The sequence below is a fragment of the Hemicordylus capensis genome, chromosome 15, assembly GCF_027244095.1.
Source record: "Hemicordylus capensis ecotype Gifberg chromosome 15, rHemCap1.1.pri, whole genome shotgun sequence".
In the NCBI taxonomy this organism is placed as follows: Eukaryota; Metazoa; Chordata; class Lepidosauria; order Squamata; family Cordylidae; genus Hemicordylus; species Hemicordylus capensis.
In genome coordinates, this window is record NC_069671.1 from 1,898,732 (window position 1) to 1,926,679 (window position 27,948).

The 27,948-nt window shown below is 50.2% G+C and overlaps 1 protein-coding gene across 1 annotated transcript in view; it reads left to right on the plus strand.

Annotated features, from left to right (window-relative positions):
* The first annotated feature begins 2,813 nt into the window (after positions 1-2,813).
* Positions 2,814-27,948, plus strand: part of ASCC2 (activating signal cointegrator 1 complex subunit 2) — a 31,726-nt gene continuing 6,591 nt past the window's right edge. Inside the window, exons 1-15 of the mRNA XM_053280061.1 lie at positions 2,814-2,932; positions 7,563-7,662; positions 8,296-8,454; positions 11,258-11,428; positions 12,242-12,371; positions 14,197-14,264; positions 15,495-15,605; positions 17,328-17,440; positions 17,676-17,750; positions 19,704-19,811; positions 20,747-20,815; positions 21,978-22,052; positions 22,941-23,121; positions 23,986-24,200; positions 25,692-25,811. Of these exons, the coding sequence (XP_053136036.1) occupies positions 7,582-7,662; positions 8,296-8,454; positions 11,258-11,428; positions 12,242-12,371; positions 14,197-14,264; positions 15,495-15,605; positions 17,328-17,440; positions 17,676-17,750; positions 19,704-19,811; positions 20,747-20,815; positions 21,978-22,052; positions 22,941-23,121; positions 23,986-24,200; positions 25,692-25,811 (1,676 nt within the window). The 5' untranslated portion in view covers positions 2,814-2,932; positions 7,563-7,581. The remainder of the gene's footprint in view (positions 2,933-7,562; positions 7,663-8,295; positions 8,455-11,257; positions 11,429-12,241; positions 12,372-14,196; positions 14,265-15,494; positions 15,606-17,327; positions 17,441-17,675; positions 17,751-19,703; positions 19,812-20,746; positions 20,816-21,977; positions 22,053-22,940; positions 23,122-23,985; positions 24,201-25,691; positions 25,812-27,948) is intronic.

Here is a 27,948-nt window from a genome sequence, read left to right on the forward strand (position 1 = left end):
AGAGATGTAAGTTTTGGGCGGTATAAAAATATGTTAAATAAATAAAATAAAAACCAGGCAGCAGAGACAGAAAGGATGGGCATGCAGATACAGGCATTTACTATTTCTGCTGAGTATCTATGCTTTTGCATAAGAGTCCACCAGACCACGCAATTTGTGTGTGGTCTTCTTAGCCCTTGATTCCATCAAAAGATAATGAGTGCATTAACATTACCCCCTTTGCATTTCTGTTTTTGAGCTTCTATAATAAGCACCTGCTTTCCTCTGCAAGCCTAGATATGTTGCATGAAGTTTCCTGAAATGGAAACATTGTACTTTCTGCCACCCTGTACTTATCAGCAGGCTATGAAACAGATCATAGTATGTTTACAACCAGCCAACTGACAAACACAACATTTGTCTTGCAGTGTCAGGCATGCATTGTCTGGTAAGCTCCTCAAACAATGGGAGAGAAACTTGCAATGCAGGGAAGATTTACCTGTGCATATTTCTGGTGCTTTATCTGATCCTTTGATAATCAGTCCAGTTCCCTATCTTTTTCTATGAGTCACTCCATTTTCTGGTGCATTTCATTAGACCACGAACACTGTAAGCTTCACAGAAAATAAGGCATGGGTATAGGAACATAGGAAGCTGCCATCTACTGAGTCAGACCCTTGTCCCATCTAGCTGAGTGTTCTCTGAAAGGCAGCTGCTTCTCCAAGGTTACAAGTGCGAGTCTCTCTCAGCCCTATCTGGAGAGGTTGCCAGGGGTTGAACCCAGTACCTTCTGCATGCAAGCGGGCAGGTGCTCTTCCACTGAGCTATGGCCCCACCCTAGAGGGAATGCCTTACAGCACTACATGGAGTTCCCCATCCAAATGCAAACCAAGGCAGAGCCTGCTTTGCAAAGGGGACAATTCATGCATGCTACCACAAGGCCAGTGCTGGATACCTTTGTGTGAGTCACACCTATGTCTGAAGTTATGTGCGAATATAAGACTTAACCAATAATACACCCTTTCAATGGAGGACCTTTTCACACATGGGACTTAAAGGGGCTAATGTAATCTGCTTTGTGATATACAAGTACATCTGAACATTGGCCACATATCCCACAACAATTACAATAATCAGATGTTAACGCGGATATGCTTTTTGTGCATTGGGAACATAGGAAACTGCCATCTACTGAGTCAGACCCTCGGTCCATCATGCTCAGTATTGTCTACCCAGACTGGCAGCAGCTCCTCCAAGGTTGCAGGCAGGAGTCTCTCTCAGCCCTCTCTTGGAGAGGCTGCCAGGGAGGGAACTGGGAACCTTCTGCTCTTCTTAGAGCGGCTCCATCCCAAGGGGAATCTCTTGACAGTGCTCACACATCAAGTCTCCCATTCAAATGCAACCAGGGCGGACCCTGCTTAGTGAAGGGGACAAGTCATGCTGGCTACCACAAGACCAGCTCTCCTCCCTTAGACCTCTCCTCCTTTAGTCATGTGGTACCTTTATATTCAGAAGCTGCTGTAGGAGTCTCTCTGAATAGCAGTTGCTGCATGGAGGCAAGCAATGGAGGAATGTTCAGTCTGTCTCTCACTGGTGCCTTCGCGTCCTGCTGCGTGTGCATGGCTGATCCACCAACAGGTCTCTTCTGGGGACTGCAGCTCAGTGGGAGGTGATGGGAGAGGTGGTCCCAGAACGGCTGGAGAGCCTCAGGATAGCCACCCTTGCCTTAAAAGATAAGGGGGGGGGGAGTAATGTCAGAACTGAACCTCCCACCAGGGTTCCCTCTGCCAGGGATTCCCAGATATTGTTGACTACAACTCCCAGAATCCCCAGCTGCAATGGCTTTGGTTTGGGGATGGGGGGAGGTTATAGTCAACTGTTAGAGGAGGGAACACTGCCCCCCACCCCCAGGCCGACTCCCTCTGTGGCTTGACATTTTGTGTCTCAGGAGGAACAGCCCCACTGAAGTCAAGGGCGTACGTTAGTTGGGACTCTAGTCTGGACTCTGGAGAGAGAGCAGCAGCCATAGTGGTTAGAGTGCTGGACTAGGACCGGGGAGGAGACCCGAGTTCGAATCCCCATTCAACCGCTGGGTGACCCTGGGCCAGTCGCGTATCTCTCAGCCTAACCTACCTCACAGGGTTGTTGTGAGGATAAAAATAACCGTGAGCTCCTTGGAGAAAGAGCGGGACGTACATGTAAAGGATTGGTCCTCCTGCAGAGGTTGGCCTACAACTCCCACAATCCCTGGCTACTGACCAGCCGCTGCCATGGCCCCGCTCGCCCTGCCCCCTACGTCCGACGCGTGGGTTAGCCACCACCCCCCATGTCCGACGTAAGTCGCCAGGGGGCTTGGTCTGGCTCCCAAACCGGGCTGCACGGCCCCACTTGGGAGCTAAATTGGCCACCCCCACCGCGTCTGACATCAGACATGGGGTGGGTGTCGGGGCTGCGAGGCGGCGGCCCGGGGTTCTTTGAACCTGGTCGCCCAATGGTGGCTACATTCCTTTTTTAGTCCAAAAGCAGCTGGAGCACCGGGGGCCCAGAGCTGAGCAGGCCTGCTTTGACATTGGATTATCGCCCAGAATCTTTGGAGGAAATGCTTAATAAATAAATAAATATTAAAACAAATGAGAATATAAATATAAATAAACATACATAAATAATAAACAAAATATAATAAATAACATAAATAAACAACACACTGATTAATTCATTCATTACTGAGGTGGGGGCGCAGCCGACGGCCAAGAAAGCTCGCTGCTGCTGCTGCTGCTGCGCCAGGCCAGGGCGTGACGTCACTCCAGCGGTCCCCCTTCTCAACCGGAAGTGCCTTTCTCCCGGCACCGGAAGTACTTGGACCGGCCCGGTGGGGGGAGGAGAGGGCGCCGTCGTTGCTGTCAGAGAGAACGGAAACCAACCGGGGAAGCTGGAGGGCTGGCGCGGGCAGCGGGTCAGTGGCCAGACCGGGAGCCCCGAGGAGAGGCGGGGGGGAGGAGGGGGGCGGTGCGTGACGCGACGCGGGGCAGTGACGCGGCGAAGGGCGGGGCCGGGGGGGCTCCCCCCCACCCCCGCCGGGGCGTGCTTACCTGGGTGGGAGTAAGTCCCATTGAAGTCAGCGGGGCTTACTCCAGAGTAGGCTGGCGTTGTAGGTGGTGAAGAAGTCAGGCAGAGGGGAAAGGGGTAAAAAAAATCAAACCCTAACCCCACTTTGCATGGTGTTCCCATTTCCACCCTATTTTCCAATAGCTGGTGCTGCTTTGGGGTCTGTGTGTGTCTGTCTGTCTGTCTTCCTGGTCTGGTGGCAGGAAGCATGACTTGTCCCCTTTGCTAAGTAGGATCTGCCCTGGTTTGCATTTGGAGGGGAGACGACATGTCTGGGCACTGCAACGTATGGAGCTGCTCTGGGAAGAGCATTTGCATGCTTGCATGCAGAAGGTTCCGAGTTCCCACTCGGGCAGCACCTCCAAGAGAGGGCTGAGCTAGATAGGGCTCTTGCCTGCAGCCTTGGAGCAGCCGCTGCCAGTCAGGGTAGACAGCACTGAGCTAGGCAGGCCAAGGGTCTGACTCGGTAGAAGGCAGCTTTCTATGACCCTGTGACACGTTTTGGTGTGAATGCATTTGTTGAAAAGTGCACCCAGATACGGGTCTCCTCAAAGGCAGGTTCCGCATAGGAAGTGTGCTGCTCTGTGCGTCCAACATAACATGAATCCCAAATTCTTTCAGGTCTGTACCTGCATACAGTGTACACCGATTGTATCCACGGTGAGCACAATTTGTGAACAGGGCTATGGAAGCGAAGGAACGAATGAATGGTGTGAGCCAGCCACTATAGCAAAATGGGGAGCCCTCATGACTGACTTCCAGTTGCTGAAGGGTGAAGGACAGGGGAGGTTTTTGCCTTCCTAGAGAAGAGATGGGAAGATGTGCTAGCTGTCCTCAAATATCTGAAGGCTGTCTCAGAGAAGGAGAGGACTGATTCTCTCCGGCTCCTGAGGACAGGAATAGAATCACGGGGTTGACATTACAAGGAGGTTGATTTAGGCTAGACATTAGACAGTTAATAGTTTTTTAAAATAATTTTAACGTTTTAAATTTTGAATTGTTGCAATGTTCTAACCTTTTTATTTGTTGTTTTTTCATTGTTTTGTTGTAAACCGCTCAGAGATTTGCGTTTTGGGTGGTATACATATATGTTAGTTAGTTAAATAAATAAATTAGGAGGGATTTCTTAACTGTAAGAGCTTTTTGACTTGTGGGCTCTCCTTCTCTGAGAGGTTTTCAAACAGGCTGGGTGGCGGTCGGTCAGGGATGCTTCTGCAATTGTCTGCACTGAGTGGGAGATTGGACTGGAAGATCTCCAAGGTCCCTTCTAACGCATTCTGCAATTGATCTGGCTGGCATTAAAGACGGGGCGTTGGACGATGATTCCGTTGACCCAGCAAGGCTTGTCTTGTGTTCTCACGTATTCTGAAAACATGGCAACTGGAAAGCTTAGATGTTGGGCAAGGAGTGAGTAGGCTGTAGTGTGAGGAGGTTGCTATATTAAAACAATATCTAATTAAAAGCCTGGGTGAACAAATGCATCTTGACTGCCCTTTTAAAAGTTGTAAGAGATGGGGAGGCTCTTATTTCAGCAGGAAGTGTGTTCCAAAGCCTCGGGGCAGCAATGGAGAAGGACCGTCCCCCAGTAGCCACCAGATGAGGCGGTGGCAACTCCAGACGAACCTCTCCAGATGATCTCAATGGGCAATGTGGTTCATAGCAAAGGCAGCATTCTCTTCAATACCCAGGGCCCAAGCCGTTTAGGGCTTTATAGGTTATAACCAAAACCTTGTACTTTGTCCTGAAACTTATCGGCAGCCAGTGTAGCTCTTTTAAGATGGGAGTGATATGGTCTCTCCGAGATGACCCAGAGACCAACCTGGCTGCCGCATTCTGGACCAACTGCGGTTTCCGGACTACGTACAAAGGCAGCCCCACACAGAGCGCATTGCAGTAGTCAAGTCTGGAGGTGACCAGCAGGTGCACTACTGTTCTGAGGTCACTTATCCCAAGAAACGGACGCAGCTGGCATATCAGCCGAAGCTGATAAAAGGCACCTCTGGCCACTGCCTCAACCTGCGGCACCAGGGAGAGTTTTGTGTCCAGAAGCACCCCAGACTGCATACCTGTTCTTTCTGGGGAAGTGTGACCCCATCCAGGACAGGCAGATCAAAATCATCTCCCGAGTTCTGACCCCACGCAATAAGTACCTCCGTCTTATCTGGATTCAGTCTCAGCCTGTTTCCTCTCATCCAGGCCATCGCTGCCTCCAGGCAGGCATTTCGGGAGGTTATGCCCTCTCCAGATGATGTTGGCATGGAGAAATAGATTTGTGTGCCATCAGCATACTGATAACACCCTGCACCAAATCACCTGATGATCTCTCCCAGCGGTTTCATGTAGATGTTAAACAACATTGGAGACAATATGGAGCCCTGAGGGACACCATACTGAAGTTCAGATTTTGAAGAACAGCAGTCTCCAAGGGACACCATCTGGAACCTGCCCGAGAGTTAAGATGGAACCACTGCAAAGCAGTGCCTCCCACCTCCAACCCCCTCAGACGCTCCAGAAGGATACTGTGGTCGATAGTATCGAAAGCCGCCGAGAGGTCCAAAAGGACCAACAGAGTCACACTTCCTCTGTCAATTCCCAATTGGAGATCATCCATCAGGCTGACCAAGGCAGTCTCCACCCCATAGCCCATCCGAAAGCCGGTCTGAAACGGGTCTAGATAATCAGTTTCATCCAAGACTGCCTGGAGTTGGGAGGCCACCACCCTCTCAATTACCTTGCCCAGCCACGAAAGGTTGGAGACAGGCCTGTAGTTGCTCAACTCTGAGGAATCCAAGACAAGCTTCTTCAAGAAGCGGTCTAATTATTGCCTCCTTAAGACAAGGAGGCATCCTGCCCTCCCTCAGAGAAGCATTTATGATCTCTACCAGGCCTTCTGCAACCACCTCCCTGCTAGATAATATTAGCCATGTCAGGCAAGCATTTCCCTGCTGCACCACTTAAGGCGGTTACATGAGAGGCAGGCGTTCCAACAAATACAGCTTCCTCCCATCACCATGCTGGGACAAGCTTCAGCTACGGAATTTCCTGCACAGGAGCCTGCCAGAAAAAAAGTTGGCAGTCTCAGATGCCAGAGTTGTGATTCTGTATCTTAAACATGGTAAAGCAACAACTTGTGCAGCTTGTTCTAATACAGTTTTTACGGACTAATTTTTAATTACCTGGGCAATATCCTTGCAACAGTGCCCTGCAGGGATCCATCGACTGCAGTCTGAAGCACACCTGCCTGGAAGTAAGCCCACTGAATTCTGTGGACTTACTTCTGAGTAAACCTGCTCTGTGTGTTTCTATTGCCACATGATCCTTTCAACCAGCTTGGTTTGGTTGGTGGGGAACCTCTTGAATGTGCATTCGGCTGGAGAGATGTTTTCAAGCTTTCTGCCCTCCACATTATGTGGAGGAGGGGCCTTGTGTGTGTGTCTGCTTCGGAACAACGATATTTTGCAGAGGATCCTGGAGCACGTTCTAGGGCAGAGAGTAAATTCAATCAGAGAGCTGCCCTTAGAGCTGAGCGTGTGTCTCTTTTACACTGAATGCAAATGGTTATAAACTCGTCTTGGACACCACAAGGGTGGATGCTTAAATCCGATGCAAATATATATAATCAAGTTTTGCAAAGTACATTTGCAAGTGCGTGGATGGTTATTCCTCTGCTCTGTGCATTCTTGATGTAATTATTGTGTGATGTATTCTTAGTACATACAAATTAAAAAAGAACAACATGGTTGCTATAGAACAGAACAGGGGATTGCAACCTGGAGCCCCCAGGTCTTGGACGACAGCTCCCAGCATCATGGGACATTGTGACTGGGGATGATGGGGCTTGTAGTCCAGTCACACCTGGGGACCCGAGGTCGGGATCCCCCTCTATAGAAAGTAGCGGGCAATGGTTAGTGGGTATTATGCTTGTTGCTGTAGAAGCAGCTGTTTGTAGTACTGTGTGCAAGTTTGAGATAGGTGTGTTCAGAGCCGGCTTGAGACATTTTGGTGGTGGAGGAAGGCATATTTATCTCTCTCCCCCGTGTGCATAAGAAAAACAGTTGAGATTGTTCTCCCACACAGCCTTAATGGGCTGTATGTCTTGGCTCCTGTGTTTTGCATTTAACTTGTCTTTTTGTTTTGTATCTTTACTGATTGATTTTCTCCAAAATGGAATTGAAACAGTTTTAAAATAAGGCAATTTATATTCTTCAGCACTCTTTAGGATACTTTTGGTACCATTTTGTAAGCAGATGACAGATCTGCCTCCATCAGGGAGAATTATACTTTATGCAACAAGAACTTGGGTATTTTTCCTCTGACTTGGTCAGTTGGATAGAGGCTCCGTTTGTGTAAAAACACAGCCAGGTCTCCAGGTGTGGCTGCTGTACCAGGAGCAACCTGTCTTCTTTGTTGTTGGTTGTGGATTCTTGAAGCAGTTCCTGATGCTACCTTTGTGTGTGTGTGTGTATTTTTTTTTAAAGGCAAAGATAACACGGCAGGATGCCAGCATTGCCGCTGGATGAACTCCAGTTTACAGAGAAAGATTCGTTGACTGGGAAGACCAAAACGTTACCAGCGCTGGTAAGTGGAGTGGGTTTTTGCAGTTAAGAAGCCTGACATCATGTTGTCTTATTCCAATTAGTGAAGGCAGCCAAGGGGCCCAAAATGCAGTATAATCCGCTTCTCAGGGAGACACTCAACAAAGTCGCCATGGTGAGTCTTGAGTAGACTGCCATTCCTGGAAATAAAACATGATCCCTGGAGAAGCAACTGGAGAGAAAGTAAAAGCAACCTTCACTCTGCCTCGCCAAAGTGCATCATGTGAAGAAAGGGAGATTGAAACTGGCACCGCCACCACGCCCCCCGCTCAGCTAGCCAATCAGATCTGCAGGGTGGGAGAAGCAACCCCAAAGGCCTGGAGCGCTCCTTCAGATCAGCCCGGGGCTGCCACCCACTCCCAAGCGACCGAAAGCCAGCCCCTACGCCACAACAGGATTCTGCACGTGTGACTGCAAAAGGAGAGGTTTCCTCAAACCGCTGCTCGGCAGCAAAGGAGAAGGGCCTGCTGCCAGTCAACCGAGAGCAGAGCAAACACGAAGGACCAGATTCCTGCGAACCAAGCGGGCCCTGGCCCTGGCTGCAGAGGCTCCTGAGTGTAGCTCCCACAAGGGCTTGGGCTCTGTTGACACCCGCCGTGTTTTCCTTTCCCCACAGCACCCGGAAAAGAAAACAGAGCGCTCTTTCGTGCTGTACAAGCCCCCACCGAAAGCCAGAGACCCGGCACTGCTGGAGGAGTTCCTGGAGCGGGCCAAGTTTGTGGCAGATGATCTGGACTGGCTGCTGGCGCTGCCTCATGACCAATTCTGGTGCCAGGTTGGTAACAGGGCTTTGTAAACAGAACACGGGGGCCCAAAAAGCCAGCCCTTTTGACTTCCAAATGTATGTCCACACATAGAGAGACACACAAGTTTGTTTGTGGCGTGCTCTGTTGCAAGAGCTGGGAGCAAGATTCTCGTCGGAGGTGTCATCCCTTTCCGCTGTGACCTAGAAACAGAAGCCAAGAGGGAGCTATGCAGATGAAGGGATGGGGCTACACCAAGACATTCTGAATAGCTCGGGGCAGGGAGCTTGCAAAACTCCAACTCAGGTATCCCGTAGAGCGGGATGGTCAAACTTGGCCCTCCCGCTGTTATTGAACTACAAGTCCCATCATGCTCAGCCACAATAAACTTTGGCTGGGCATGATGGGAATTGTAGTTCAACAACAGCAGGAGGACCAAGTTTGCCCACCCCTGCCATAGAGATAGTGTGTGCCCGCACATGCACAGGCACGCACAGACACCCTAATTTGAATGCCACAGTTATGAGACAGGCTACTCCAGTCTCCGACCTACACCCAGAGCAAGTTACTCATGAGTACTCCCACTGAAATGAATGGGACAAGTAAGTATGTCCCATTCATTTCAATAAAACTGTTTATGAGTAAAATAATCTGGATGTAAGCCAGTGACAGTAGCCTGTCTCATAACTAATATTTATATTTTGTGTGTATGTGTATATGCATTTATATGCAAAAACACAAAGTTAGGAACATAGGAAACTGCCATATACTGAGTCAGACCATTGGTCGGTCTAGCTCAGTATTGTCTTCACAGACTGGCAGCGGCTTCTCCAAGGTTGCAGGCAGGAATCTCTCTCCGCCCTATGCTTTGGTAGTTTGTTGGTTCAATAAAAACTTGTCCTATCTTGGAGATGCTGCCAGGGAGGGAACTTGGAACCTTCTGCTCTTCCCAGAGCGGCTCCATCATCCCCTGAAGGGAATATCTTCCAGTGCTCACACATCAAGTCTCCCATTCATATGCAACCAGGGCAGACCCTGCTTAGCTATGGGGACAAGTCATGCTTGCTAACACAAGACCAGCTCTCCTCTCCCAAATTTAAGTGTTACATTCGGGAGACAGGCTACATCAGTCACTGACTCACATCCACACCAAGTTATTAATAAGTAGTCTTACTGAAGGAAACAGGTTTACTCGTCACATTAATTTCAGTGGGAAATTAATGGGTCTTGTGGTAGCAAGCATGAATTGTCCCCTTTGTTAAGAAGGGCCCACCCTGGTTTTTATTCGAGTGGGAGACATGTGTGAGCACTGTTAAGATATTCCCACAGGGGATGGAGTTGCTCTGGGAAGAGGACCTGCCTGCTTGCATTCAGAAGGTTCCAAGTTCCCTCCCTGGGACCTCCAAGATAGGGCTGAGGGAGACTCCTGCCTGCAGTCTTGGAGAAGCCATCCAACAAGATCTCTGGATCCAAGACTGGGAACCTCGGCACTCGGGTAAGTGCTGTGAAATATGTCATAAGATCAAGGGGTTTGACTAGGGCGTGGCCTCGGTTTTATTTAATTTTGTCCATTTTTATCCAGCTTTTCCCCCAAGGAACTCTGACAATTGTTCTCACTCCACTATCTTTATCACAGGGATGCACAACTCAAATGCCCCCGTGGGCCAGAACCTCCATGACTTAGCACATGGGGATCAGTCAGTTTTCAGCACATTAATTATTAAATTGAATTATTTAAAAAATATACTAAAGAAGCTTTAGTTACTTGTTGATCTCTCCTGTTAAGGGACGCGCAATTTTTGACCAAGGATATTGGCCGTAAAATAGACCTGATCCCTACCGAGTCAGTGGGGCACCTGGAGGGCATGCCAGCCCCAAATAAATGCTCTCTCCTCTCCCTAAATCACTGTCACTTTCAGGTTGCAATCCTAGTCCCACTTCCTAGAGAGTAAGCTTCACTGGGTACACCATGGGACATATTTCTGAGTAAACCTCCGGTGACTGCTGCTGGCGTCTATCTTAAGTTTCTTTTTAGATTGTGAGCCCTTTGGGGACATGGAGTCATCTTATTTGTTTGTTATTTCTCTGTGTAAACCGCCATGAGCCATTTTTGGAAGGGCGGTATAGAAATTGAATCAATTAATAATAATAAAATAATAATAATAATAGTAATAATAATAATTAATAAACGTGCATAGGATGGTATGGTAAGGCAGTTTCCAGCTCCTATGATACTGCAGGATATTTCTACCTGGGGGCTAGTAAAAAAGTCCCTGCAGGCTGGATCTCGCCCCCGGGCCTTATGTTGTGCAGGCCTGCTTTATCATCACAACAGCCTTGTGAGGCGGACAGATGGTTCCTGGCCCAAAGTCACTCGGTGGTCTTCCCTGGCTGACCAGGGGTCTGCACCTCAGGCTCCCAGATCCTTCTACCGAGTCAGACCCGGGGTCCATCTAGCTCCGTAGTCCATACACTGACTGACAAGCGCTCAGATGTACCCACTCATCCAGATGTAAACTAGGGCAGACTCTGCTTAGCAAAGGGGACAATTCGTGTTTGCTACCACAGGACCATCTCTCCTCCCCTAGCCCAGCACCCCGATAGCGACACCACGCTGGCTCATGCATCCACAACAAATAGGTAGCAATGGATCTCTTGAAAATTGGGTCGTCCCCCCCTCTGCTTTCTCCTGTTGTCAGTGAGTGAAATCTTAGCTTTATTTGAACAGGCTTCACTGTTGATTCAACATACCACAGGCTGCTGCCGACATGTCCTGTTACCTGGCGTATTGCCCCTTGACCCGTTTCCCATGAAGCTGTTCCTTCCTTGTGGCAGGTGATATTTGATGAGACGCTCCAGAAATGCCTGGATTCCTACCTCCGCCAGGCCCCTCGGAAGTTCGACACCGTGGTCGACCTGCCTGCCGAGGTGAACGGCCTGCAGAAGCACCTTCATCGGAACGTGTTTCTGACCTTCCTCCGAATGTCCACACACAGGGAGTCCAAAGTAAACACCGCTTCTTTGCTCTGCGTGCTTGAGAGATGTGTGTGCCCATTTATTATTCCCCCCACCCCCGGGCGGCGGAGGGGGGGGGCGGATAGCAGCTTTCTGTTTGTCTTTCCAAATGTCTTCCCTTCCATAGCCTCAACTTGGGTATTTTGTTTTTGTCCAAAGGCTCTTCTTCCTTAGTCGGTAATGAACAGAAGAGCAATATGCCCTGTCCAGGGGTGGTGTTTTATGTATGTGTGTATGTCTGTGTACAGATGAATGGTTTGGGAGAGACTTGTTTAAATCTCGAAGTGTGGCTAGTGGCTGGAGAGTTTGACTAAGCCCCGAGTTCCAATCCCCGTTCAGCCATGAAACTCACTGGGTGACTCTGGGCCAGCCACTTCTCTCTCAGTCTAGCCTTCCGCACAGGGTTGTTGGGAGGAGAAACATAACCATGTACACCATTCTGCACTCAATAATGGGCTCTCCCTTCTGGACAATGGGGCTGGTCCTATCCTTGCTTGTTTTGTATCGCAACACATTGCATCCAGTGTGTTCCCTATAACTGGGGTCCTAGATGTTGTTGACTACAACTCCCAGAATCCCTGGCCAAAGTCCTTTGTAGCTGGGGATGCTGGGAGTTGTAGTCCACAACAGCTGGGAATCCCTATTACAGGAACCACTGATTGCATCCCCCCACCCGCCGAGGTCCTTGCAATAAACAATTTCCTGTGTTACAATATCACACCCACGGTTATAATCGCAGGCATTTTGCTAGTTATTAACCATTGTGCTTTATTGTATCCCCCCTCTCCCCCCCTCCCCATTTAGGATCATTTCATCACACCATCTGTTTTTGGAGAAATTATTTACAATAACTTCTTGTTCGACATTCCCAAGCTCTTGGATCTGTGTGTGCTCTTTGGAAAAGGCAACAATGCTCTACTCCACAAGATGATTGGTTAGTTCTGAGAGGCATGGCAGGGAGATGGGTTAGGAGGGATTTCTCTAGAAAAGTCAGCATTAGAGTGTTGGGCTAGGAACGGGGAGACCCGAGTTCAGATCCCCATTCAGCCATGATACTTGCTGGACAACTCTGGGCCAGTCACGTCTCTCTCAGCCGCACCTACCTCCCTGGGTTGTTGTGAGGAGAAACGTAACTATGCACACCGCTCTGGGCTCTTTGGAGGAAGAGCGGGATAGGAAAGTAAAAATAAATAAAATAAATAGAAATTGGCACTTGGATCGGATTTGTCACTTGGACGCTTTCAGTCCAGTAGGCTTTCTGGAGGAGCAAAAGAGAGTTATACGTGTCTGCATTTAGTTCAAGTTCAAAAACAAAACATCCATGGACATTATACAGAGAGAGAGAATGAACTGAATGTGTTAAATCCCACATCTGATAAGACCACTGACAATATTTTGAGCGTATGATGTTAGCAAAACAAAACAAGCGAGACCACTGTGAGGAGTGATGACTCAGTTCAGATTTTTTTACAGTATACTGGATGACTTGTCTCCATGCTTGAAGATGTGGGACTAACTGTTGCTAGCTGAGCAAAGAGGCACTTTTTGAAGTAGAGCTCCTCTTCTGTTGATCCAAGGGAGAGCAACGGTTCCTCTCCAAATCCAGCCTGGAGTCTTTCCAGTGGTTGTTGGTCTCTGTCTTATCTTAGCTTGTGAGCTCTCTTGGGAAAGGGAAGCATCTTGTATGTTCACTTTTCCATTTAAGCTGCTATGAGCACTTTGTTGAAAAGCAGCATATACAGGTGAAACTCGAAAAATTAGAATATCGTGCAAAAGTCCATTAATTTCAGTAATGCAAGTTAAAAGGTGAAACTGATATATGAGATAGACGCATTACATGCAAAGCGAGATAAGTCAAGCCTTAATTTGTTATAATTGTGATGATCATGGCGTACAGCTCATGAGAACCCCAAATCCACAATCCCAGAAAATTAGAATACTGTGAAAAGGGTCAACAGTCTAGGCTCCAGGTGTCCCACTCCAATCAGCTAATCAATCCATAACACCTGCAAAGGGTTCCCGAGCCTTTAAATGGCCTCTCAGTCTGGTTCATTAGGAATCACAATCATGGGAAAGACTGCTGACTTGACAGTTGTGCAGAAAACCATCATTGACACCCTCCATAAGGAGGGAAAGCCTCAAAAGGTAACTGCAAAAGAAGTTGGATGTTCCCAAAGTGCTGTACATCTTGGTACTGGTGGTTGTAGTAGTTGCAGTCCATCTAGCTAAGTAGTGTCTACCTTGACTGGCAGTGGCTTTCTGGATTTTGGGACGGGGATCTTCCCCAGACCTCCCTGGAGAGGCCTTCGTGTTTGGTTAGTAACTCGAAGCAGTATATAAATTATTTATTTGTTTGTTTGTTCAATGTCTATACCGCCCTTCCAAAAATGGCCCAGGGCAGTTTACACAGAGAAATAACAAATAAATAAGATGGCTCCCCATCCCCAAAGGGCTCACAATCTAAAAAGAAACACAAGACAGACCCCAGCAACAGTCACTGTGCTGGGGATGGATAGGGCCAGTTGCTCTCCCCCTGCTCAATCACCACGAGAATCACCACGTTAAAAGGTGCCTCTTTGCCCAGTGAGCAGGGGTAAGGTAATGTTTGTAGTTGAGTGCAGTAAGGTCATTAAACAGGTTTCATAGACTGTTATCTGAAGAGAAAGCGTAGAGGGCATCTTGACTAGTGTGTGGCCATCTGTGGCATCCAGTCTTTTAACTAGCCTTCGGTTAATCTCTCTTTCTCGGCCTTCCCTCAGAAAACGTCTTTACGCAGCAGCCCAGCTACTACAGTGACTTGGATGAAACCGTGCCTACAGTTCTTCAGGTGCTGCTGCTGCCGCCGCCTCTGGGGTGTCTTCTGAGCCCCTCCTGTCCTCCTCTGCATAATTTACAGGCCAGATTAGAAATACCATGCAGTGAACCATACCACGGAGAGCATCCTGAGAAAGGGCAGAAATGGGGAACTGTGCTGCTGGAGAACGGTGCTCCCTGCCACAGGAATTCCTCGATGTTTGTTCACGTCTTTGGCCGTTGCAGCTGGGGGTTAGGGGAGCTGTAATGGACAGCATCTGGGAACCCCTGTGATAGCGGTGTGCATGAACCGCGGTTTGAGAACTGGCTTGGTGCCACAGGGAGGGGAGCGGGAACTTTAAGAAAGAGGAGATCAGGTCCTTGCCTGCTTCCTGCTGGGGTGGCACTCAGCCCAAGTACCCCGTGCAGCGCCAGCACACACACGGTGTCCGTGCATAGGTGGGCACTGCTTGCGTGGTCAACACCACCATGCCAACCACGCAAATAGCGCATGCATGGATGCCATGCACTGTTCCCTCTAAAAGGGATTCCCAGGTATTGCTGACTACAACTCCCAGAGTCTCCAGCTGCAGTGGCTTTTGCTTGTGGATTATGGGAGGTGCATCGACAACCTCTGGGAATCGCTCTTAGAGGGAACGCTGATGCCATGCGCATGCTGGTACCGCGTGGGGCTATCTGAGCCGAGCGCCACCCTAGCAGGAAACAGGTGAGGACGTGATCTCCTCCTCCTTAACGCTCCCGCTCCCCTCCCTGTGGTGCCGAACCGGTGCTCGAGCCACAGTTCGTGCACGTCCCTACCCTGTGACAGGGGACACGGTATTCCAGCAGCATCCAGCAGCGTAGATCTTCTTGGTCGGTCCACCCAGGATGGACTGTACTGTGCGCCGGGGAGGGGTCTTGTGGCCTTTTGTCCTTTGCCATGGTCTTTCTGTGGCAAGTGGGGGCTGAGGGGAGTTCCTGAGGCCAGGAGGGATTCGCTGATCTCCCAAGATGAAAATGTAAACCAGGGTGTGTGTGTGTTGCTTTCTGGTGGCTTCTGTCCTTTTGAAAGCAAAGCATGATTGAAAGTCCTGGTTAGGAAACCCCCCCCCCAGCCAGCCCCCTTTTTTGGAGGGAAGAGGGTGGCTGGGGGTCCTGGTTAGAATTCTCCTTGTGTTTTGGCTGGGGGGGGGCAGATCCCCTCGGTCCAATGAGACCCACCTTCAAAGGTGGCCTCGCCCTGAGTCTCTTCTCGGCCTCGTAGGTGTTCAGCAGCATCCTGCAGACGTGCGGCTTGCAATGCGAAGCAGCCCCAGCCACCCCGCAGAGGCTGGAGGAGAGGATCCGGCCGGCGCCTGGGGAGCTCCCCCTGCAGGTGGGTGTGTGCACTGCGGCCCGTCTCCCCCCCCCCCCGGCAGAGCCCCAGCCTGACCCCAGCTGGGCTCCCCCTCCCCAGCCAAAGGCCTCTGTCTCACCCGGCACGTGGTCCCTGGTCATCGCTTCTCTTGCCTGTCCTGTGACTGGGTGAGCCGGCATTTCCCATCACATGAATCTGAGCCGGCTTGCTTGGACTCTTTGAGCGCTGCGTGTGCCTCTCTTCTTGGAATCTCCCTGGAACCTTCCTTTGTCAGAAGCAGAGTGTCTTCACACACACACACACACACACACACACACACACACACACACACACACCCACACCCACACCCACACACACCCACACCTGTCCCCCTCCATGACTACGGGGAGAGAAAGAAGAGAATAGATCACTGGAGAGATGCTACTTGGGTCTAATAGGCTGCTATCAATGCTAGGGATGAGGGATGCTGTTGGCTGGTGAGGTATCATGTGTCCCATGCTAAGCATGAAACTGGGTGACTGTCTGGGGTATGGAGAGAAAGCAGTTTCCCTCCGTTTCTCTTTAATATTTGAACTTGGGCAGGGTGTGTGCGTGTGTGGGGGGATCACCTACCGAAGCAGAGTGGCGGGACCACTCAGGACAGACAAAAGAGAGGACTTCTTCCAACAACGCATAATGCATTTGTGGAACTCACTGCCACAAGATATGTCGGCAGCTGCCGGCTTAGATGGTTTTAAAAGGGCCATTCGAAGCAAATTAATGGAAGAGGAGATATAGCAGAGTGGTTATATAGACTGCATCTGAACGTGGAGGTTCTGTCTCTTGAGCATCAGCTGCTGGGGGTGGGGCCGAGCAATGGAGACAGGCTGTTGCCTTGGGGCCTTGCTGGGAGTTTCCCAAAAACGTGTGGCTGGCTGGAGGCAGAATACTGGACTGGAAGGGCAGCGACTCTGCTGACGGTTCCACACTGGGAGGGGGCCTCATCCTGCTATAGTCCATCACCATGTTGCTCATAAATATGGGGGTAGGGTGGGCAAGGTTCTTGTTTTGGGGGGACACGTGCCCACCTCCCCCCCACCCCGGAGCCGCTCTGGCACGCACTTCCAGTTGCCAGCATGAGAATCCCACAAGCAAGGTGGAGGGGGTGGCTGGGGACGCCCGCCTGTGAGCTGTGGAAGGCGGGTGGCCGTCTCGCTGCTCCCGTCCCCCACTTGCGGACAGCCATTTCCCCCTCCTCTTCCCTTGCAGGGGGGATTCTCATGATGGCCAGTCGTGAGAACCGCCCCACGGTTTAGAAAGCACCCGAGCAGGGTGGTGTGCCTTGACTCAGCACTATCCTGCCCCCCAGTTTTTACAGTATGCTGCTGGCTCTCGCTTCGGCTCCGAGCTCACGGGGTCCGATGCCACGGACACCTTACCAACCATCCAAGGTGCTGCTCCCGCCGCGCGAAATGCAGGACGGCCGTTTTCCTGCCCTTCAGCGAGTGGGAGGCCTGGGGTGGCTTCCCTTACCCTGCCAAGCGGGCCTTGCTGGGTCTTCCCCAGGTCTCACGTTCTTCCCCAGGTCTCACGTTCTTAGCTGCTTTGCTTTGCCCAGTCTGAGGGGGAGGAGGACGACCCACAGACCGTGGGGAGAGGGGGACGTCGGGTGGGGGCTTGTTTTTGTCTCTCAGTTTTCAATACCTCTAAAAACGGAATGGGGTTCTATACAGTGATTTTCTGTGATTCCCCCCCCCGCAGGAGTTGAGGGATATTGTACTGTACCTGTGTGACACCTGCGTCACCCTTTGGGCCTTTCTGGATGTCTTTCCCTCCGCCTGCCAGACGTTCCAAAAGCATGACTTCTGCTACAGGTACGTTTTCTGTGCCCACGTGTGTGTTTCAGGGTGTTGATTGGTTCACATACAGTGCAGCGGAACGCAGATAGTGATCAATAATAACAATATATTTATTACTGCTATTAACAATATCATTGATATTGGTATAGAAACGTTAAAAAAACCCCAAAGTGTTCCATGGTAAGCCGAGCCCAACCCACTTACGGTCTTATTTAGTGATTGTATTCCATTCCTTGCACGTGTTTTGTAGGCTGGCCGCATTTTATGAACTGGTGATGCCTGAAGTGGAGTCTGCAATTAAGAAGAGACAACATGAAGATAGCAGGTGTGTTCCCAGGGAGACGTCCTGGCCACTCCGGCATCAGTGCGCCCGCTCTGCCAAGTGTGTGTCTTCTGCGCTGCTGGCCAAGGCTCTGAATTCAAGACCCCCGTTTCCTTGACACTCTAGTCTGGGGTTTTTGTGTGTGACACAAACGTGTACTTACCGCGTTATGCCCAAATGTAGTGGCTGTCACGTGCCACAGCATCCTGCGGGCAGTTTCCACTGGGAAGGAATAGCTGTAGTGTTGCACAGCTGCATTTGTGCAGTAGGACTCTAATAATAATAATAATAATAATAAAATAATAATAATAATAATAAGAATAATAATAATAAAATAACTGTAGTCAAGAAGAAAGAAAAACAAGTCAAAATAATCGACATAGCAATACCTGAGGGGATAGCAGAATAGAAGAAAAAGAAATAGAAAAAATAACAAAATACAAAGATCTACAAACTGAAATTGAAAGGCTGTGGCAGAAGAAGACCCAAATAATCCCAGTGGTCATTGGCGCCCTGGGTGCAGTTCCAAAAGACCTTGAAGAGCACCTCAACACCATCGGGGCCACGGAAATCACCATCAGCCAATTACAAAAAGCAGCTTTACTGGGAACAGCCTATATTCTGCGACAATATCTATAACAACTGACAATAAAATTCAGCCATCCCAGGTCCTTGGGAAGGACTCGATGCCTGGATAAAACAAACCAGTCAATAACACCTGTCTGACTGTGTAAACAAGAAATAATAATAATAATAATAAACTTGATTTGTTAGCCACCCCTTAACCAATTGTTCTCTGGGCAGCTCACAAAACAACATTAAAAAAATCCAATAAAAATACATGAAGCATGACAAATCACAAAAAAAACCCCAAACCATTTAAAAACCTTTTTTTTTTAAATCAATTTTTAAAAAGCCTGATTGCACACAAAGGTCTTCACCCGGCATCCAAAAGAACAAAATGATGGCGCCAGGCAAGCCTGACTCGGGAGGCTATTCCATAAACAGGGTGCCACCACCAAAAAGGCCCCTCCCTCTCCCTAATAGCCATTTGGCCGGGGCACCCAGAGCAGGCCCTCCGAAGAAGATCTCAAGGTCCGGGTTGGGACATATGGGGCAAGGCATGCTCTCAAATAACCTGGTCCCAAGCTGTTTAGTGCAAATGTGGGGTGGTGTTGTTGGTGGTTGTTTTTCAATATATGTAGTGGTGCAGAAACAACAACAACAAATATGTATATACCGCTTTTCAACAAAAGGTCCCAAAGCGGTTTACATAGAGAAATAATAAATAAATAAGATGGCTTCCTGTCCCCAAAGGGCTCACAATCTAAAAAGATACACAAGAGAGACACCAGCAACAGTCACTGGAGGGCTGTTGTGCTGGAAGTGGAGAGGGCAAGTTGCTCTCCCCGCTGCTCAATAAAGAGAATCACCACGTTAAAAAAGGTGCCTCTGTCCACTTAGCAGGGGTTAAAGAAGCCACAGGATGCTCTGCTGCATGTCAGTCAGTGCAATGAAGTGCTGACTTTGCTTTTCTCCTAGAAGGTTAAGTGCTGATGCAAATATGTCTTTACCACTGGCCCGTCTCCAGAAATAAATCGCACGACTGAGTGGATGCTCTGTGTCCCTGCCCACTCAACACACAAACATGGAGAGGAGAGCTGGTCTTGTGGTAGCAAGCATGACTTGTCTCCACCCTGGTTTGCTTTTGAATGGGAGACACCATGTGTGAGCACTGGAAGATCTTCCCCTCAGGGGATGGAGCTGCTCTGGGAAGAGCAGAAGTTTTCAAGTTTTCTCTCTGGCAGCATCTCCAAGAGAGGGCTGAGAGAGACTCCTGCCTACAGCCTTGGAGAAGCCGCTGCCAACCTGTGAAAACAATACTAAGCTAGATAGACCAATGGTCTGACGCAGTATATGGCAGCTTCCTGTGTTCCTATGTCCCCCTCTCTCTAGCTTAATGTCGGACTTGTGGAGGAGGCTGTCTCATTCCAGGAAGAAGGTGTTGGAGGTTTTCCACATCATCATCAACCATTTGTGCCTTCAGCCCGTTTTGGAGAACAGGTACTTGTCTCGGAGGGGTGAGGGGTAGTGGGTTGCCCTTGGAAAGACAAGGTGAGAAAACTGGGTGAAATGGAGGAGGATTACTGGATGGATGAGAAAGAGACCTAGCTGAGGTTATTGCAGGGGTTCTCAAGCTTGGGGCCCCAGATGATGTTGGACTACAATTCCCATCATCCCAGCTGCAATACCTACATGGTTGGAGGTATGGAGCCGCTTTATGCTGAATGGGGTATATTCCAAACCTCTGGAGCTGCTTTATACTGACTCAGGCCAGTCTGGTATACTAGAACTAGCCTGTATAGTCCAGGCCTCTCTGCTCTGACTTCTGGGGGCTCCCCGAGGACTCAAGGGCCTTGCCCCATCTGCTTTTAACTGGAGATGCTGCCAAGGATTGGAGCTGGGACCCTCTGCGTGCAAACCATGTGCCTGACCCCCAAGCCATGGTCCCTCCCCAAAGGCGTGCCCCCCTTTATAGGGGTCTAGACTTAGCTGGGAATTGAACCCAGAATCTCTTGCTGGTCTTGAAGGGAGGAGACCCAGTCTTCTGGTAGCAGGCATGAATTGCCCCCTTTGCTAAGCAGGGTCTGTCTTGGTTTGCATTTGGATGGGAGACGACAGGTGAGCGCTGTCAGATCTTCCTCTCAGGGGATGGGGCCGTAGCTCAGTGGAAGAGCATCCGTGTGCTTGCTTGCGCACAGGAAGTCTCAGGTCCAGTCCTTGGCAGCATCTCCAAGATGGGGCTGGGGAAGACTCCTGCCTGCAACCTTGGAGAAGCTGCTGCCAGTCTGTGTAGACAACACTGAGCTAGGTGGACCAAGGGTCTGACTCGGTCGAAGGCAGCTTCCTATGTTCTTATCCAAAGTGAGCCTCTTTCTCCCAGGCGGGCAAGTCTGGTCTGAACCTAAAGCAATGAATGGGGAATCCTCTCGTTGCAGCTGCGACCATATCCAGCCCTACATTGAAGAGTTCCTTCAGATCTTTACCTCAGTGCTTCAGGAGAGGAGGTGAGAGAGCGGTTGGCCAGGGGTTTCGGGGGGGGAGGGGACGACGACAGCGCCACCATTGCCCCAGGCGTTTGGTGAGGGAGGTGCCCTGCTGCATCTGGAGGGTTGTTAAGAACAGGGCTGCTGTGTGTGCAGCTGCAGGAATGTCTCCTCCTGTAGCAGTGGTGGTGGCTGCCTGCTGGGGGAAGCGGCATCTTTCCCAGAGCTTTCATGCCCCCTGAAAATCCAGCTCGGGTCCTTCTGAACATTTCTATTCAGGGCTGTTTCTCATGTGGAGAGGAAGAGCAAAGAGCCCTCCGGGCTGACCCGTCCACCAGGCAGATTTTTTATTTATTTGTTTGTTTGATTGATTGATTGATTGATTTATATACCGCCCTTCCAAAATGGCTCAGGGCGGTTTACAATTAAAACTTCATGACTTAGTCACGCAGGGCACCCGTTTTTGGGGAGTGCATAAGCCGTGCCAAAATAAATTACTGCCAGGGATTCTGTCTCTCCCTCTTGTGTTGCCGCCCTGGAGTTCTGCACAGTGGCGTGAGAATGTAAGATGCAGTCCTGCCCTGCGAAGGGCCTGTGTATTCTGCACCCCCAAAGACACCGTTTCCTTTGTTCATGCCACCTCAGCTCCCAGTCAAGAGCTGCCCTCAAGGGCTGCACGCCCTCCTCTCTTGAATCCAAACGGCCTGCCTCAGCATTCATTTCCAAAAAGAAATGGGCTCAGGCTGGGTTTCCAGATTCACAGCGGGGTCTTTTCACCTCTGAGGCATTTGGGCTTTGCTCCCAGAACAGACTGGGAAGGAACTCTCTCCCACTAAATCTTCCAACCAGCACAGGCCGGTCTTAATAACTGGTCGTCCGTGTGACCTCCTCACGAGCTCCTGTAGCTCCAGTTGAAGCCAGGCCTTCCCACTTCTCCGATTGGGGAGCCAGGCAGGGGCGCCGAAGTCAAACTTCACTAGGGGTCTCCCTCAGGCAGTGAGGCCGAGAGTGTGGGGCTCAGAAATGACTGTGGCCTTCTGGGAGCTCCATCCGCACATCAATCTCCAAGACCTGCAATGCGATTCAAGCGACTGTGTCCCGCAGCAAGACCCATGGAGGTCAGTGGGGCTGACTCCCTCGTCCGTGTGCTGTGGGTGAGTGCCTCTCGGCCTTGTTCTTCCAGGTTTCTCCGTGACTACGACGAGCTTTTCCCCGTAGCAGATGACCTGAGCCTCCTTCAGCAAGCTTCCTCGACTTTGTATCCTTGGCCCTTTAAGCGTTGGCATGTAGGGAACCTCTTCAGGGCTGGGGGGAACCAATGCTTTAAGCCTGCCCCCTCCACCCCTGTCTCTCCCGCAGCCTTTCAACTGTGTCCCTTTCCCCCCAGGACCGAATGAGCAGGGAAGCTCTGAGGTGGCTGCTTCAGGTGGTTAACGCCCCCCCCCCCCAGTATTTAGATTAGCTGGATGTTCTGTCTGCGAATGTCTGGCTCCAGTCCAGGCATAACACGATCTGTGGGTTCATGTTTTGCCCGAGGGGGTTGTAATGTGACAATATAAAAGATAAATAGTCCGGAGGAAAAGCTTCTGGGTAGCTAAACACTGGAAATCCTCAAAAGGGTCTGTCCATTGAAAATGGGTTCAGTAGGGTCTGGAAGGTCACACTGTCCAAAAAGCTAACCCATCAAATCAGGTTAGCTAGAGGAGTAACAAAACAAGAGAAGTTTTGGGAAACAGGGCTTCCGTTTATTGAATATGTCAGTAAGGGATGGCCAGTTTGCAACCCTCCATCCACTCAAATCAGATTTGGGAATGATGTTTGCACCCGCATGCTCAGCAACCAACAATCCCTTCTGGACTTGCATATAACCTCAAATGGCTCTCAATTTCTGGCTTATATTTGAGTTTTTCTTCTTTCCCATTGCTGCACAGTTTTTTACACAATGTGCTGTATTTGTTGAAAACAACCCTGTTAGAAGATTGGCATGAGGGAGACCAGAGGTAGGGGAGAGAATTGGAAAAGGCGGGGTGGATACTTTTTATTCCAGTTACATGGACTTGGGCTTAGTGATAGCAGTGACAGCACTGGTGGTGTTGGACGTGCCCCACAGACGGATCAGGAAAGTGTCCTTGACGCAGTCGGGTAGGGATGAGACCCGGACTGCTTACATCCTGCAAGCTGTGGAAAGTGCCTGGGAAGGAGTGGACCGGAAGGGGAAAGTGGCCCGGGATGCCCCCTGGCCAGAAGCCGCGGCGGGAGCCTCAGCAGAAGCGCTGCCGGGGAACACAGAGAGGTCCGAGAGGCTCAGTCAGGAAGATCACACCGAGGTGGGTATTCAGACCGTGCCCGCCACTCTGCTGAACGGTGAGCCGGGCGCCGAGGCTGGCGGGAGGCTGGCTGCGTGCTTTCATGGTGCGAAGCTGCTTGGCTTCCCATCTGCAAGAGGTGCTTCAGCTCGTGCTGGTTCTTGACGGAACAGTTAAAGACCAGTGGGGACTGCACCAAGCCCCACGCTGGGGTCGTCGGCCATTGCCAGACTTGAACCGTGGGTCTTCAGGGAGCCAACTGGGAGCCTCCTCCTCGAGCGACTGAGGAGAGCTGGTCTTGTGGCAGCCAGCATGAATGGTCCCCTTGGCTAAGCAGGACCCATCCTGGTTTGCATATGAATGGGAGACTTGATGTGTGAGCCCTGTAAGCGATTCCTCTCAGGGGATGGAGCCGCTCTGGGAAGAGCAGAAGCTTCCAAGTTCCCTCCCTGGCAGCATCTCCAAGAGAGGGCTGAGAGAGAGACTCCTGCCTGCAACCTTGGAGAAGCCGCTGCCAGTCTGTGTAGACAATCCTGAGCTAGATTGGCCAAGGGTTTGACTCTGTAGGAAGCAGCTTCCTATGTTCCTAACCTTCATTGAAAACCATTATCTGGGGGGGCCCAAGTAATTTGACCAGCTCTTTGCCCTGTTTGCCCCTTCTTACTTGGCCCCACCCTTCCCTGTCCCAATGCTGACCAGCATTCCCTGAAACAGGGAACCCCAGCCGTTGTTGACTACAACAACTCCCAGCACCCCCAGCCAAAGACCTTTTCAGCTGGGCATGATGAGAGTTGCAGTCAACAACAGCTGGGGCTCCCTGTGCCTGGGAACACTGGTTGTGTCTCTCCTGGGCTAATACTGCCCGTGGCCTTTTGGCTTTTCTAGTCCGCTGGAGCGGCTGCGGCATCCGTGGCCAAGGTCTCCGGGGTGGAGCTGGACTCCCTGATCTCCCAAGTGAAGGACCTCCTGCCGGACCTCGGAGACGGATTTGTCCTGGCCTGCCTGGAGGAGTACGGCTACAACGTGGAGCAAGTGATCAACAACATTCTGGAGGGCAAGCTGGTGGCCTCCCTGGAGAACCTGGACCGTGCAATGCCGAGGTGGGCAGGGATGGCCTTGTTGAGGCCTCTGAGCAGACCGAGAGACGGAGAGAAGGAAGCAGCGTGCTGTGGCAGTTAGAGGGCTGGGCTAGCATCGGGGAGACCAGGGGGTCGGGTTCAAATCCCACATACACGCAGCCGTGAGGTTTACAGCCTGCCCTTAACTCAGCCACTGACTGGAATCCACTGGCTCTGTGCACTCCTGCTTCCTTGCACCAAGCTTGCGTTCCAGAAGCTACACTCCCAGCCATGGGTCCCTCTTAATTTTTCTCTCATCTCTGTGCGGAATGAGTTTTGTGCTGGGCAGCCGTATCAAGGCAGTGTGTGTGCACCTGCACTCGGAGTGGGGCCTTCCTGATTCAACCTGGGTGGGAGCTGAAATGAACCGACATCAAAAAAGGGGTGCGCGCACACTCCCCAGGGGGAATGCTGCTCCCAGTATCTCCATGTTCTTGGGTTCCAGAGGCATCTCGCAGTATCTGGTACAGCTGTGCTGTGTTACTGAAAGCATCCATGCACTTGTGTCACAGATCTGCAGCTCTTCCTCTTCCAAGGGAACGTTGGCATGGGAGAGCCACCGTGCAGAAACCCCCCCGATTGAGCCCAGTGATGCTGTCTGCTTGCGCTTAGCGCAGCCTTGTTATGCAGCGGCTTCGTTACTTTGCATGTCAGCCATTGTCTTCTCTCTTTTTTAACCTACCTCACAGGGTTGTTTTGATGATACAGTGGAGAGCAGAAACTATATATGCTGCCCAGAGGAAGGAAGAGCCGGGTAGAAATGTAATAAATAAGTAGGAGATATTAAATATTACGGCAAATATTTACAAACCGCTTTTCAACAAAAGTTCCCAAAGTGGTTTACATAGATCTAAATACACAAATAAGATGGCTCCCTATCCCCAAAGGGCTCACAATCTAAAAAGAAACACAAGGTAGAAGCCAGCAACAGCCACTGGAGGGATGCTGTGCTGGGGACGGAGAGGGCCAGTTGCTCTCCCCCTGCTCAATAGAATCTCCACTTCTAAAAAATGTCTCTTTGCTCAGTTAGCAGGGGATATAAATATATCTTCAGTGGCCCCCAAAAGCTATCTTGTTTGCTTTGCTTTTGCTTTGCTACTCCTTCATATTTCTAGCCTTTTGATATAATCAGCTTCATCCTCTCTGTTTCCAATCATAGAGATGCTTCCTGACCGTAACAGACCATCTGCTTGATTTGCACTGTTGGTTCTTGTTTCTTAATGGCTAGGGACGGTGGGAGTTATAACCCAACAAAATCTAGGGAAACTACAAGGGAAATAAACCTGAGAACATTTAGTTGGGAATAAAAGCGAAATAGCACAATTTCAATGTTTTGTATTTTAAATTGTTGTCTTGTTGCTTTCGGTTAACAAAAGTCCACATAAATAAAGGGTTGCTGTTGTGGTGGTGCATGGGGAGTTTCTGCTTTGTGCTCCCTTTAAGATCCTGAGTGTTTGACTTTTCTCCTCCCAGGTCTGTGAAGCCAGACCCCAACCCTCTGGTCACTTCGCGGTGCAATGTTTTCCAGGATGATGAGTTTGATGTTTTCAGCAAAGACTCTGTGGATATGTCCCGGGTGCAGAAAGGCAAAAGGTGAGTCCATCTGTCTTCCAGGTAGGCTGTCCAGGTTGCAGGATAAATGGCTCTTCTACAGGCTGCCTTCAGGAGTGGTGATTCTCTTTTCCATAGACCTCTTCCATCACTGTGCAGTAGTTCAGGGGTGCAAAACGAGAAGGGGAGAGAGAGAAGAACTGACACTGCTTTATTCTGGCACTGCTTATCTGCTCCCCCCCCCCCGCCAAAATGGGTGTCCTTGGTGACTGTCTAAGTCTGTCTCGCGGACCGGCCAGCCCTGGCTATCGCATCCAGCCCAACCCGTTTTCCATGGCCCCTGCAGTCTTGTTTCTTAACTAGCTTGTTCCTCGCCTTGTGTGCCTGCCAAGTGCCTCAGTGTCGGCCCGAGACATGTTGGCCCGCAGACATTATATAGGAAACTGCCATATACTGAGTCAGACCATTGGTCTATCTAGCTCAGTATTGCCTTCACAGCCTGGCAGCGGCTTCTCCAAGCAATCAACCAATCATAAGAACAGCCCTGCTGGATCAGGCTCAAGGCCCATCTAGTCCAGCATCCTGTTTCGCACAGTGGCCCACCAGATGCCGCTGGAAGCCACAGGCAGGAGTTGAGGGCGTGTCCTCTCTCCTGCCATTACTCCCCTGCAACTGGTACTCAGAGGCACCCTGCCCTTGAGGCTGAAGGTGGCTCACAGCCCTCTGACTAGTAGCCATTGATAGACCTCTCCTCCATGAAGTCATCCAAACTCCTCTTAAAGCCATCCAGGTTGTTGGCCGTCACCACATCCTGTGGCAGAGAGTTCCACAAGTGGATCACACGTTGTGTGAAAAAGTACTTCCGTTTGTTGGTCCTAGACCTCCTGGCAATCAATTTCATGGAGTGACCCCTGGTTCTAGTGTTGTGTGAGAGGGAAAAGAATCTCTCTCTCTCCACTTTCTCCACGCCATGCATGATTTTATAGACCTCTATCATGTCTCCCCGCAGTCGTCTTTTTTCTAAACTAAAAAGCCCCAGGTGTTGTAGCCTGGCCTCATAAGAAAGGTGCTCTAGGCCCCTGATCATCTTGGTTGCCCTCTTCTGCACCTTCTCCAGTTCTACAATGTCCTTTTTAAGATGTGGTGACCAGAACTGTACGCAGTACTCCAAGTGTGGTCGCACCATAGTTTTGTATAAGGGCATTATAATGTTAGCCGTTTTATTTTCAATCCCCTTCTTAATGATCCCTAGCATGGAATTGGCCTTTTTCACAGCTGCCGCACATTGAATAGACACTTTCAGCGAGCTGTCAACCACAACCCCAAGATCCCTTTCCTGGTCTTTATTACGTTCCAAGAGCAGCATAAGATAGAACAGTAGAGCATGTTCCAAAATAATAACAACACATTATGGAACTACAAAACTCTCATTACTTTAAAATCACTACTCTAATAGTATAAAGCTATCTTATAATACTACTGCTACTATAAAGGTGCTATCCTTAGAAAAGAGGGTAGCTATGAGTTAGTTAAACAGCTGTATTAAAACAATTATGAACGTATAAAATGCAATAAGCAGTGGCTAAAACGGGGTATATAAAATAAGGCATCTAAATAGGAACGCTTTTTTTAAAAAAAAGGTAGAATAGCAGTTTAAAATGATGCAGAGCTGATCTAGGGAAATGGCCTGGCAGTTGCGACCTGGCAGATCCTGCACAGTGCCAGGCAGAACGTGGCAGTGTTATCCGTGAAGGTCAGGTCTTCATCCGAAAGTAGCAACCGGGTATAGACATGGTTTGGGCAGCCAGGGTGCTTGCCAAGCAGCGGAACGATAAGCTGGGCCCAAATGTCTCAGTAAAAGGGGCAAAAGAGGAGTTGCCGGTTCTGTGGTTTCTGCCTCACGGGGCCAAAGTCTCTCTGCGGTGGGGATAAGCATGAGCAGGTATTTCGCAGTCACAAACTGAGGTCCCTTTGTGCCGTCAGGGGGCGCTGTGTACCTAGGAATGCTGCCGCACTGCCAGATCACCCCCCCCCCCACGTTAGGGATGTGCATGAACCTATTTGGAGGCCCTTTTATGGGCCTCCGGAGTCCGAACAGGTTCGAACAGCCTGCAGTTCAGCCGGTTCGAAGGTGGCGAGGTTGCGGGGGGGGAGACACCTTTAAGGGCAGGGCAGGGTA